Here is a 12,091-nt window from a genome sequence, read left to right on the forward strand (position 1 = left end):
AAGGTGGTTATTTTCTCTTTAATTTAGTGGTATTTTAACAGCTTCCTATTTAGTTCTTTACTTCAGTTCTCTTTCTTCAGCTTGTACAAATCTGCCGTAAACCCTCCCAAATACCTGGCTGTGTGGCTGAACCGGGCTCCACCACCTCCCGCAAAAGCAAAGCACGAAACGGCAGCGCTGCTGCGGGACGGCCACAGGGCTCTGCCTTGCAGCTGGCCAGCCGATGGGGCTTAGATGCCTGTTCTCCAGCCGCTGCCAAAACTGAGGGAGAAATGCAACCTCAGGCAACAAGCAGTAATCAGGCATGGTATGTCTTGGACATTGCGTTCAAAGTAAAACAGATGTCCGTGTGCCTTCCTCAGCCACTGCGCTGGTCACCAAGGACCTCCTGGCTGGGTCTCAAGTGCAGGAAGCCTTCATCTTTTTCCGAGCGGTCAATAAACTGTGGCTCCTGCTTTATTTCTCTGCTTAAACCCCTCCATTCTGTCTTATTTACCAGCTGCTACTCTGGGGTGAATATTTGCAGACAGAATAAGAAAAATAAGTCCTTGTTCTGCCGTTCTCAGTACCAGCACATCAGCTGGGATCTTTGCAGATGCCCGGAGGCTTGGGGACACAGGCAGCACCAGCAAGAAGAGAAAACACTGAATTCATAGTAGATCCCAAATTACAAATTCAGAGTAATTTTAGCCCCCTGCCTGAATGCTGTGGGAACATCTGTAGTTTTAGATGCTCCTCTGCTTAAAGACCAGCACAAACAAAGGGAAAAAAAATCATTTAAAAACAAGGGGTAGAAGTCAGAATATCGATGCACAAAATGCTGTCCAATGTAGCAATACACAGGACGTTTTTTTTAAAACTTTCGTTCTTAGGAGTTTCTTGCAAGAGAAACAACTAAAAATATTCTCAGGTGGAAACTCTGACTCTGGAATTAGCTGTCAGTTTAAGTGAAAGCCATATTAACATGTGTAGGAAACTGACTTGAGCTATTTAAGATATTTTCACCCCAAAACTAAGTAACTGTGTTCACAACCTTTTCTAATGATAAAGTTCAGATAATTTTAGAAGTATAAAACATTCTTCTTTCTTTTTTTCTTTCTTGTTCTTAATCACACCAACATTTTCCTATGTGTTTATACAAAAAAAAAAAAAAAAAAGGCATTTGAAGGAGAAAATCTAAATATGCACTAGCAAAAAGTCAGTGTTCAGTGGGTCCTAACAGTTTCAAACACCACTTGGAAAATTTCCGAGAGTCTGCCGACACTAGCATGTATAAAACCTGACACTTCTGCCCCTCTGTTACTGTCATTCAGCAATCCCCACAGCATGTTTCATGCATTTTTATGAATGTATTTAGCCTGTTTATTTCCTTTTGGAAATGACTGGGTGAAACAAACCCAAGAAGCCTTTCTTTTTTTCACCAGGATATTGGCATTTGCAGTTCTGGCTCTTGCAGGTGAAGCAAAAACATCAGGCAAAGTGTTAAAAAAGTATTCTTATGTTTTGGCAGTGAACAGGCTTCCTGGGATAAGCAAAAGCAAAGAAGGATGAGGGAAAGGCAAAAAAAGCAGGCAAGAGGTTTCCTGTTCTTGGACATGTGGTAGATACAGATCTGCACGTACACACATACATACCTCATTTACAACCCTCAGAACAACCCCCCCAGCTCAACCCCAAACTCCCAAAGGCAAAGCCACTCAGAGAAATGCGATCGAGCAGGCAAAGGAGGGGAGACTTTTGTGAGTGGTGGGATGTGAAGTGAGTCATGTAACTGGGAGATGAGATTTGGCCGGAGTAAACATAGAAAGAGTGCATGTCTGGGACTCTCACCGCCTGGGAAAGGACAAATAACACTTGTTCAATATTGGGAACATGCCCCTTGACTACATCGGATGGAGTATCAGTCCCGGGCAAATGGGTGTGATCTAGTGCTGGGGTTGCTGGTTATGCTGGACATCAATCCTGGCTGTATTTTAGCTAAGGGAACTTCTAAGCTGAGGGATATTACTCCAGAAAACATCTCCACTATGTTTATTGACACGGCGTGTCACGTAGCTGATGACCATGGAAGTGCACAGTCCAAATCCTGATCTCACTGATGAAAATCTGGGGTAAGCTAATGAGGGAATGCCGTAGAGTACAACTAAAAATTACTTATTTTTCCCTTGGGCTCGAAAAAACAAGAGACTTTCATCCAGTGAGTCAGTCTCCCCCAACTGTTATTACTCCTTTTTAAAAACAACCCCTCTGACATTTTGGTCAACATCTATGTGAGCTGAACTTTCAAAGGAGGTGAGACAACCGGGAATTTGAAGCTTTTCTATTCATAATATGGGAACTAAGCAGAAATCCCCACATGCTGCTTTCGTAAGTTTGTCTCTCACAGGCTGAATTTTGAACTTCAAAAGACAAAAAAAAGCAAAGCCACCATTCAGCCTCCAACCCATCCCAAGAAAAAATCACAGGAGGTCAATGCTCCTTGCTCTCAGTCAGGATACAGTTGTATTTTCTCTCAAAAAATGTCTCCCGGCCTCAAAACAACCTGCCCAGCACCAGGCTGAATCTCTTCTGGCACAAAACCTGCTTTCAGGGCAAGCCACCTCCTCTCCAACCAGCATCACTGGTGGGGAAAATGGAGCGAGAAATACCCACACATCTCAGAGGTGCTGAGAAGAGTGGAGAAAGGGCTGCAAGGAACCTGGCCATGTCCTTACCACCTTCTCTCTGTTCAAGCTCTTTCCCTTGAACCCACGTTTCCCACCGGCTCCCTGCAGCTGTCACTCGCTCCTTCTCTTTTTCTAGATTTCTTTTAAATTTTCTGCCTTCAGCTCAAGTCCATTAAACATATCCAACCCACCCGCAATGAAAAACACGGCTACTGAGCGAACATCCAGCAATTTTTTTCAAGACCTTATTATTAAGGATAGACTCTTCTGAAAGACCGCTTGCTGCAGGGAGAGTAACAAGTTAGGTGTGTGTTTAGCTAACTGGAGTTGTGTGTATTGGGATTTAAATGCCTGTCCTAAATGTTGCCATTTAGGAAATGCCATTAAAAATTCAAAAGCACAGGTCATCTCTTAATATAAATTAAAATTTATATTTGGTTTTACCCATGTGCCTCCTTAGGCAAAACCACTTTCTGCTTTTGCGAAGCTCAACAAATTATTGAAGGGATCCTGCCCTGAGGTACACTTCTGCTGGTACTCATGGAACCCGGGTCTGACTCAGACAGCATTTGGCTCACAGACAATTGTATTCAAGCAAAAATAAGAACTTCCTGCATTTAAATACAGTACATCATCTTATCATCTTTTTTCCCACCCTACATGCTTTCATGGAGGAATCGCATCCCAATTCAATTTGTATCTTTTTTAATGCATTCCCAAGTACTCTATTGCTGACTATTGTGTAATTTGTATTTTTCTGCTGCTGTGCCTTGGATGCACATCAGGTCAGGAAAGACTGGTGGCCCAGAGGAGCCCCAAGCCCTACTCCATGGGCCAGGAGAAGGGTGAAAGCAAGGAAAAACCTTCAGGTTTCATGTGCCAGGCTTCAAAGCGACAAGCAGCCTGGTTTGCCATGGCCATCTGGGGGACTGTCTGATGCTCAGATTGCTCTAATTCATGATGTAAAATGAGCAGCTCAGGAAGGACGTCTCTCCTCTCCAAGTCACCTTATTAATCCCAGCCGCCGCCACCGGGCCAGCTGCAAGCGCAAGCTGCGGAGGAGAGAGAGCAGCAAGGGCTGCAGGCGGGGAGGCAAAGACGGGGCTTTAGGATCGCTTGAACATGGCAATGTCAGCACCCGCTTTGGCCCAGCTGTACTAAAACAGTGCAATCTGCAACCTGGTGTTCTGGCAAATGTTTTAGCTTCTTTCCAATTTGAAAAAAAAAAATCTTGTGGCTTTCATCCACTGGTTGACCTGTGGGTAATTTAAGGGATTTAAATAGGCAGAAGGGAATTCAAATATATCTGCTGACTTCTGTGTTGTGTGGATGATTAACTCTGAATTACAGATGTTATCAGGAGGGGCAGGCTATGAAACCCAAGTAGCACTTTACTTATTATTATTATTGGAAATAGGGCTGGTGTTACTTGTATTACATCCAGATCTGGGGGATCGAGGTCAGAACTCATCTACGTACAAGAACAAGAAAGCAGTCACAGCCCTAAACTGTTAGCTCCACTTTGAAATACTAATTTTGCCTTCCTGTGCATTTATCAATCTGGGAAGCAAGAGGAAAAGCTCATTTAGAACTAATCTGAAAAAGAAACAATTCAGGAAATATCGATAAACTAGGCAAGTCTGCAACAAGCACATTCTAGCCTTGTCTCATTATCTTTGTTTTCCTCCAGACCTTATCACCACTAAGGAATTTAATCGCAAAAATGACAAGTAGCTGAAAGTATGAATCAGACTGGCATTGAATAAGAAGCCGTAGGAAAAACACCTACCTACACAACCCTGACAAATACAAATATAACAAGTGCCCCAGAGTCTCAGTGCAGACATGGGCTGCGTAAGTTTGCTTGCACTGAAATCTCTGCCTTTGGATGGGCTGCAGCATCCTGGAGGCTTCATATCACCCAGCGTCCAAAGGCTCCACTATTTTTCATGAAGAATCTAGACGCAAACTCATTCCAGGCCCTTGAATTTTCACATAATTTAGATTATTCACTGGTGAATATGATAACAAGCCCTAACGCAGAACTCCAGCCTAGCAAATACAGGAGTCGAGCAGTGCACCTGTGCCCATCCCTGCACAAACACCACAGCGGGGAAAGGCTGAACACATGCCCAGGCACACACACGAACATTTGCACTTTTGCTTGCTGTTGACAAGAAATTTGGCCCTCCCCTGCCAATTTCTTTTTAAAGGGTCTCATAAGGATCCAACTCCTGCAACAACGCACCAAAGAAAATCAGTGTTATGAGCCTCACTGTACCCCTCCAGGAAGCTAAGAGGGTGCCGATGAAGAGAGCCTGGGGAAGGCTGCCCCACACTGTCCTTGGAGCCAGCATCTGTCAGGGAGGTGCAGTACAAAGGAAAGCCCCTGCTTGCAGGACTGTGGCAATCCCGTACAAAAAATACCCTCTTTATACTATTAGCTGCTCACATTTCCCTGAATTCTCTCTGTCGAACCACAGCAGAGAGCCCTAATAAGGGAAAACCCTTCCCTCTGAGCCTTAACAGACCAAGTATAGAGATATTTGCCTGTGCTCATTAAAAACAAGGAATGTTTAATCTAATTGTCACTGCTTTTCAGGCTGCTTCAACAACACAACTTATTACACTATACTTCAGATATGTGCTTTGAGGAGATTTAATTCTTATCTTTAGATGCGCTGATAGCACAAAGCAGCCTGGCTGATTTACTGAACAGCACTGTGCCTTTGATAATAGTATTTGTCTTAGCTTCTTCTGCGATTAGAAAATTTGCACAGGCACAAAGCCCAAGTCATTAAATTGAAGGACTTCATTTCTGACTTTGCTTACTGTATGAAGTGCCAATCTTTGTACTGTTTTCCAGCACCTGAAAGGAGGCACGCACTTGCAACCAAATAATGTTTTCCATCCTCTCCTCCTGGCTTACCAGCCTCTCCCCCACCTCGTAACAAGCTTGATGCTCTCTGCGTGCCTTTGTGCTTCAGGATAGTCATTCTGAGGAAGGCCCTTAACTCAGTCTTACAGATAATTCTCATACGTCTGTGAAGCAGAAAAAAAAAACAAAACCAAGAAAACATACAAAGAGCTCTGAGGGGGCAGAAACTGCTCCAACAGAGATGAAGTCCATGGAGAAGGGGTCAGAGGTCTCCGTTCATAAAGGTTTCACACACACTTTATGCTCGATGAGAGCAATCCTCAGCAGATCTGGACCGGTTCTGGAGCACCCTTCATCCCTGGTCATTAAAATTCCAGCCGGTGCTCTCCTGTTCACTTGCCAAAACATTCAGAAGTTACTTGTCCTGCACTACCTCTTTCCAGAAGCATCAATACCCAGCCGCCTTCTCATCCTCACAGGGAAACTCCCAGCCATTAGACAGACAACCCTATCTATAGCTTAAAAAGGCGTTTCTGCTGAGACAGCTATGTTCCCCAGCAGCCTGAAAACACAGCCTGCGGGTCTCCACCATGGCTTTACATTTGCCCATCAGTCACCTGGTGGCACAGCTACCCTGAGGAATGCAAACAAGTACATCTCTCTTTGGAAGGGAAGTTGGCGTGCGTTAAACAGCTCATTTGCACCACATGGCTGCAGCTGGCAGCACGTGGAGACACAGCAATTTTGTTTGGTTTAGCTACGTATTTTGATGGAAGTGAAGAAACTGAAGAATTACTCTAAACACGGTTTGAATCAGTGTGAGGGAGATACAAGTACTGCAGCAACCCTTCAAGTGCCCACGACAGAAAGAAAAAGATCTGCTCGGTGACTGCGCTCTCACTGGTGTCCTCCTCCGCTGAGTAAACCCACCCGAGCGGAGCCTCTGAACTCACTGCACAGGATTTGCAGCTCGCAGAGCTGCCAATTTCAGCTGAGTCATGTGAATTCATCCCCACCAGCTCCTGCCCACCCCAGGAATCCTGACATTCCAGTCTTTTAATAGACATCTGAACTGGCATGACTTCCATTGGTTCTTCCTACAGTGCTTCAGAGGCAGGGAAAGCGTTAATCATGCAAGTATTCAACATCAGTGCTATGTCTGACCTCCACAAAAATCCAAATCCTGGTACACATCTCCCTGTCAAATTCCTTTTTTCCCCTCTGACCTTCCTTTAGCCAGCGCAGAGCAAATCACTCCAGAAGCATGAGGGCTGTCCAGCTGCAAAGGCAGCATCCCGGATATATCTATCCATCATTTTACAATGACAAGACTAAAAATAGTTTCGTTGTTCACTCAGGTTATGTCTGAAATGATTAATCCTAGAATATTGCTGTTGAAGTTCATCAAACATTTTTTGGTTTGCATCACATACTCTCCACAGACGTTACTATATTAAGAGCTCATTTTTTGGCAGATTATTCAGTATTTTGGATTTAAAAAGAACAAACAAAACATAAAGCCACTTGAGACAGGTAAAAGTCTTCCCTGATTTTCTAACTCTGATTACTCTGGGCTCCACAATCTGAGATTTCTTCCATTCCAGAAATGACTGGAATACAATGTTTAATAAAGGTCATACATGGAACTGCTTAGGCAGGCACTTGTTTTCCTTCAAACTTCTAAATCCTCTTTTTCACCTCAATTACTTTACCCTTCCACAGGAATCTCATTTCTCCATGTTTTTGCATGCAGTCTGGACATTTCACTGTTGCCATTGCACCAGCCTTAAGTCTCGCATTAGTTAGCACCCAGCATACTTGAGGTGTACACAGAGCAGCCACACATTTCATTCCCAATTATTTCTTAGCAAGATGCTCTAAACGACATGAAGTAAAACTGTGGTTTTCCTTTGTTATAGTGTATTTCTTGTTTATAGTTCTTCAAAACACATACCTTGCCAACTGTTTCTGGATCAGAAAAATCTACAACCCTTTGCCCTGTTCAAATAACTGGTTTCACACAAGACAAAGAGAACTGCAACCACATTGTGGTTTTCAATAGTAAAATGTAGTTGAGTTGCTGCTTGAACAAAAGCTAAACTTCAAGCTGGGTTTTACCAAAGACCCGGTGCTGCCTTCAAATTTGAATCTGTGCTTGAAGACCGTGGGCCAAAGCTTTGGCAAGTATTAATTGGCACAGTGACAGAGTAACCACCAGTTACCCCATGGAAGACTTAGCTCTGCAATTGCAAGGAAATAGCTAATCATTTTAAGACAGATAATAATTGCAAAGCTCAGCTTGTCTGTGAGTGACTAATGGCTTTTCCTCTTCCTTAAAGTGCACAAAGACATATTAATACAGAAAACAGTGATTTAATTCTAATAATTCCTTTGTGACAGGAGTGTCCAAATACTGATCTGCCAGCAACTTGGTCATGGCCCTACAGCTACTACATCTTTAATCAAGAGGACCAGGTATATGTCACTTGCTATAATGGGCATGTATAAAGAGGAAATATTGCCCTTCTCAGCTACATTCCCATGGGGCTTCATAATGGGAACTAAGGACAGTATTTGTCCCCAAATTTTTTCAGCTCCAAAGTTCAGGGGAACCAAATAGAGCTCAAGCTTTTACCAAAATTATCCTAAGCTAAAACCACAGCAGTGACACTCCGCTGTAGCAGCAGAGGATGGGTGTGGGGTTTGGTGGATAATACTGGATGGACTGGGAGCCCGCCAGATTTACCAGCGGTACGTGCTGCTTCACGTCCTCAGTGTCTCTGACTTCTTTCATGTCAACTATCTAAAACCGGCTTTGCATACCTGAGCCTGTGTGCGGCTGGGTTGTGTGTAATCATGGAAGATTTCATTTGCATACCTCTGTCCTTTTATTGTATTGTGTCTTTATCAATAACTGAGGAGTCACATAAACTGCAGAACCCAAGGTGATGGCCTTTTTTTTTGTGGTGCTCATCTCTTGCAGCATCTCATCTGTGCAAACCATGGCAATGTCTGTCACAGCTAAGCTGACTGGATTGCAGGACTCTTTCCTAACAATTGTACCAGTGCAAAGCACAAGTAATTTCACTGAAGTAAGAGAAGAGTACTAAAAACCATAAATGAATTTATGCAAAATGAATTTATGCAAAATGAAACAGATTGCAAGGGGAAAAAAGTAGTATCTAAAATGGATATACCCTGCTTTTATATAACACTAGAAGAAAACATGGGAAATAAATACAGCACAGCCTACAATTTTGCTGTACTGAGTCCTAACACTTTGAAACTTTATGTAAAAAGAAATAGCGGCTGCCGTGCTGTTTGGATTACAGAAGATGCAAAGCTCTGTGCACATTCTGGTGTATTTCTGCACTTTATATATACGGGAGATAAATTATGTGTGCAGCAACTAGTACAAACAAACGAACAAGAGCCAGAACTCTTCTGGAGGGATTTCAGGGACAGCAGGCCAGGACTTACTTGGATTCTGTTTCAAAACTTTCTGGAAAGAGAATCATCTCTGCACATCAAAAAAGCTGGAATAAAGTGAAAGCAGAGGCATCTCTTTGCATCAGTAAGTGCCAGCCATTAACACCTTGCTTCCACGCTCTCAGAAACTGCTGAGATGTTTGAAAGGTCACTTGTGAATAACCTGGGAAATTGTTAAAGCTCCAGACCTTTTGAAAACAGAACATTTTCTCACAACAGAGGGCAGTACCTGTTGAAGTTGATTGGGTACAGGATGATATCCTCAGGTGCTCTGCCGTCCCACTGGATGATATAAGCCTGCTCGAGCATGACGACAGGCTGGTACTGCTGGTATGGTGCTCCTCTGTTCACGCCTTGCAACTGCAAGGGATGGGAATGGTATGCTGCTCTGGCAATGGATAAGGTCAGATTCTCAGGGCGCCTGGCCTGAATATAAAGCTGACGGTGAAAGGAAAAATGACAAACATATCCATTAAACCAGCCAGGCTCAGCCATAACATGTGCATTTGATCATCGTTGCCTGTAAACGGTTTTTCCCAACGAAGAGCTCAGAACATTTGGAAAGTCACTGAAACATTTCCAGTTCAAATAAAAAGGTAAAACAGAAATAGCATCTGCAGCCATTCGTGGGGACACCATGAAGTGAGATATGAATTGTACAGCACCATAAAAATGTTCGCTATTCAAAATCTTAAGGGAGAAGAGTAATCAAGGAAATATCACAAAGTAACTCTTTTTTTATGAATTCAAATAGCTGCACTTTAAAAACAGGCTTATTCCATTGAAAATACAGGAAAGCCTTAAGTTATTTCAACAGGCGTTGGATTAGGTCCAGTTATTTAATGGAATCCACATCTCCGCTCTCAAGCAGCAGACTAGGCTGAAATTTTGGGGGCTAAAACTTGATGGCCTGACTATATGACCTTATAGACTAAATGCCGTGTTCCATGGGCTTCAACAAAGAGCTCTTCTGTGCAGGGACCAACAGGTGCCCTTGGCCTGTAGGTCAACTCTACAGACCAATTACAGAACTACACTCCAGTTGTATGCTTCTTCTGTCCTGCCATCACTCAGATGAAGGCCAATTCATGCGGCAAACGTCAGTTTTAAGGCTGAACACATGATGTTCACCTGCGTCCCCCCGTGTGAAATTCCAGTGCAAAAGGAGGATGCACAGCTAGTCATACAAATCTGTCTCGGCATGTGAGGCTGTAGCAGACACCTTGTCATACCTCCTGAAGGGTTTCAAGTGCACCGAGGACAGCTGAGGACACCTATAATCCTGCTTCCTTCACTCCCTACAGTGTGGAATAGCACTCTCTGCATCAAGAACTTAAAGCATTCAACATAAAAATTCATGTTAGCTCAGAAATATCTAAGCTTCTACATGAACATCCATCCAGTAAAATTATTTTTAACCTCAGTTTCTGTCTTTGATGTAGATTAAAATGGATGCAGTAGTCTCTTAACAGATTTTAATACTGCAGGCAAGGATACAAGCACAGCCAAGACTAGCAGAGAGGGCAAGACTTTGTCTATCAGGATATCAACCTTCTAATGCAGGGCTATGAGACCTTGGACCCTCTCATCTCCGTATCTGCTTCTCTTCCTCTTGCCTACGCAGATTGAAAGCTCTGCAAAAGCAGACTATCTCTCAATGTTTTATATAAGGGCTTATTTTAGTTGGGGTATCTAGCCAGTTCCAAGTTCCAGTTTCATGCCCAGAAGGACTCTGCGCTTGCACCTGCTCCTGGCGTTGAGTTTGAGCTCCTCAGGACCTCCAAAAGACAGGCCATCTCTGCCTACCCCTCACCTCACCCCTGAATTCAGCAGCCTCATGCTGAATGCTCAAGTTAAAAATTTGGGTCTCATGTCAAAAAAATTAATCCAAAAATGGTTGTACATGTTTCTTGGATATTCAGTCCATTCCTCTTTTCACACCATTGCACTTTAATGACGAGAGCCTATCCCGAGTGGTATCTGCAGACCCTTGGAGATTAAAGTGGATCCCAGAATTGCATTAAACACAAGCTTTTCTTGATGGCTGGAACTATTGGTCAAGTAATTCACCCAGAACAATCTCTGAGCAGCAGCCCATTTGCTCATTTTTGATGGATCAAGGAACAATAAATTATTTTTACAGTTTGATAAAAGATCTTTTCTATCTAGGAGACTAAGAAGGAAAATCTATTCTTCCTTCACATTCAAACCATGATTGGAAAGTCAGTAACGTCCAATGCAATAAACCACATTTCAATCTCATTTGTCCCCACCCAGATGGGGAAATGCTGAGGTCAGAGCAGGTGATCAGTAAGGTCCCATTGGACCTGAAATCCCATCAATGTATTAATTGTTCTCAATCAAAACATCATTTTCTGATAAAGAATGGTTGTAATGAACTCTGATACTGCAAAATAATAGCCCACTTGTGTCTTTCTGAATAAGAGGCAAGAGTTTCTGTCCTATCACTGCAAACTTTGACATTATTTCCTTCTAATATGTGTCTCCAGCAAGCAGAGAATATTAAGGTGGTGGCTGCTGTGCACTTATGACAAAATTAAATGCGCCAATGATAAAATAAGACAAGAAAGGAAGGAAATGGATTCAATGATGAGCCCCAAAAATTCCTAAATTACAGACCAAGAACAAAAGATTCCTATATACTTTAAGGTATTTGTGTAAAAAAAAAAAAAAAAAGAGAGAGAGAGAGAGAAAGAGTGCTATGCATGGCCTAAGCTGCTCACTACAATGATTGTTAATGATTTCAAGAAAGTGCTGGAAGGGTTTGCAGTATGCTTCAATAAGATGAGTAGGAAAGCATGTCAGAGATTTGTTGGTAACATTTTCTCCCAGGTGCCTAGGGACCAAGTCACAGGCCCAACATTAAGGATAATGATGACAGCTGTTTTGAGAATGAAACAGTAGTTACTAGAACAAAGAAAAATGCCACTTCTGTGTTGATACAAATATTTGTAAACTGACTTTGTCTCCTGCAATGACCAACAGTGGCTACTGAGTGAATGCCTTCCAGAACTGCAAGCCACCAAGGATGTGATTT

The 12,091-nt window shown here is 42.9% G+C and overlaps 2 protein-coding genes across 6 annotated transcripts in view; both read right to left on the minus strand.

Annotated features, from left to right (window-relative positions):
• Positions 1-12,091, minus strand: part of CEMIP (cell migration inducing hyaluronidase 1) — a 115,248-nt gene that overhangs the window by 75,845 nt on the left and 27,312 nt on the right. The window lies entirely within an intron of this gene.
• The window catches only part of LOC104017244 (cell surface hyaluronidase CEMIP2-like), a 58,607-nt gene that overhangs the window by 11,961 nt on the left and 34,555 nt on the right, over positions 1-12,091 (minus strand). For all 4 annotated transcript variants that reach the window (XR_015701298.1, XM_087743677.1, XM_087743678.1 and 1 more), the window contains one exon: positions 9,263-9,471. Coding sequence is in view for 3 of the 4 variants with exons in the window: in XM_087743677.1 (XP_087599803.1) it covers positions 9,263-9,471 (209 nt within the window). In the remaining variant the exon portion in view is untranslated. The remainder of the gene's footprint in view (positions 1-9,262; positions 9,472-12,091) is intronic.

The sequence above is a fragment of the Nipponia nippon genome, unplaced genomic scaffold, assembly GCF_047370975.1.
Source record: "Nipponia nippon isolate SJK-2023a ecotype South Korea unplaced genomic scaffold, ASM4737097v1 scaffold_9, whole genome shotgun sequence".
Classification (NCBI taxonomy): Eukaryota; Metazoa; Chordata; class Aves; order Pelecaniformes; family Threskiornithidae; genus Nipponia; species Nipponia nippon.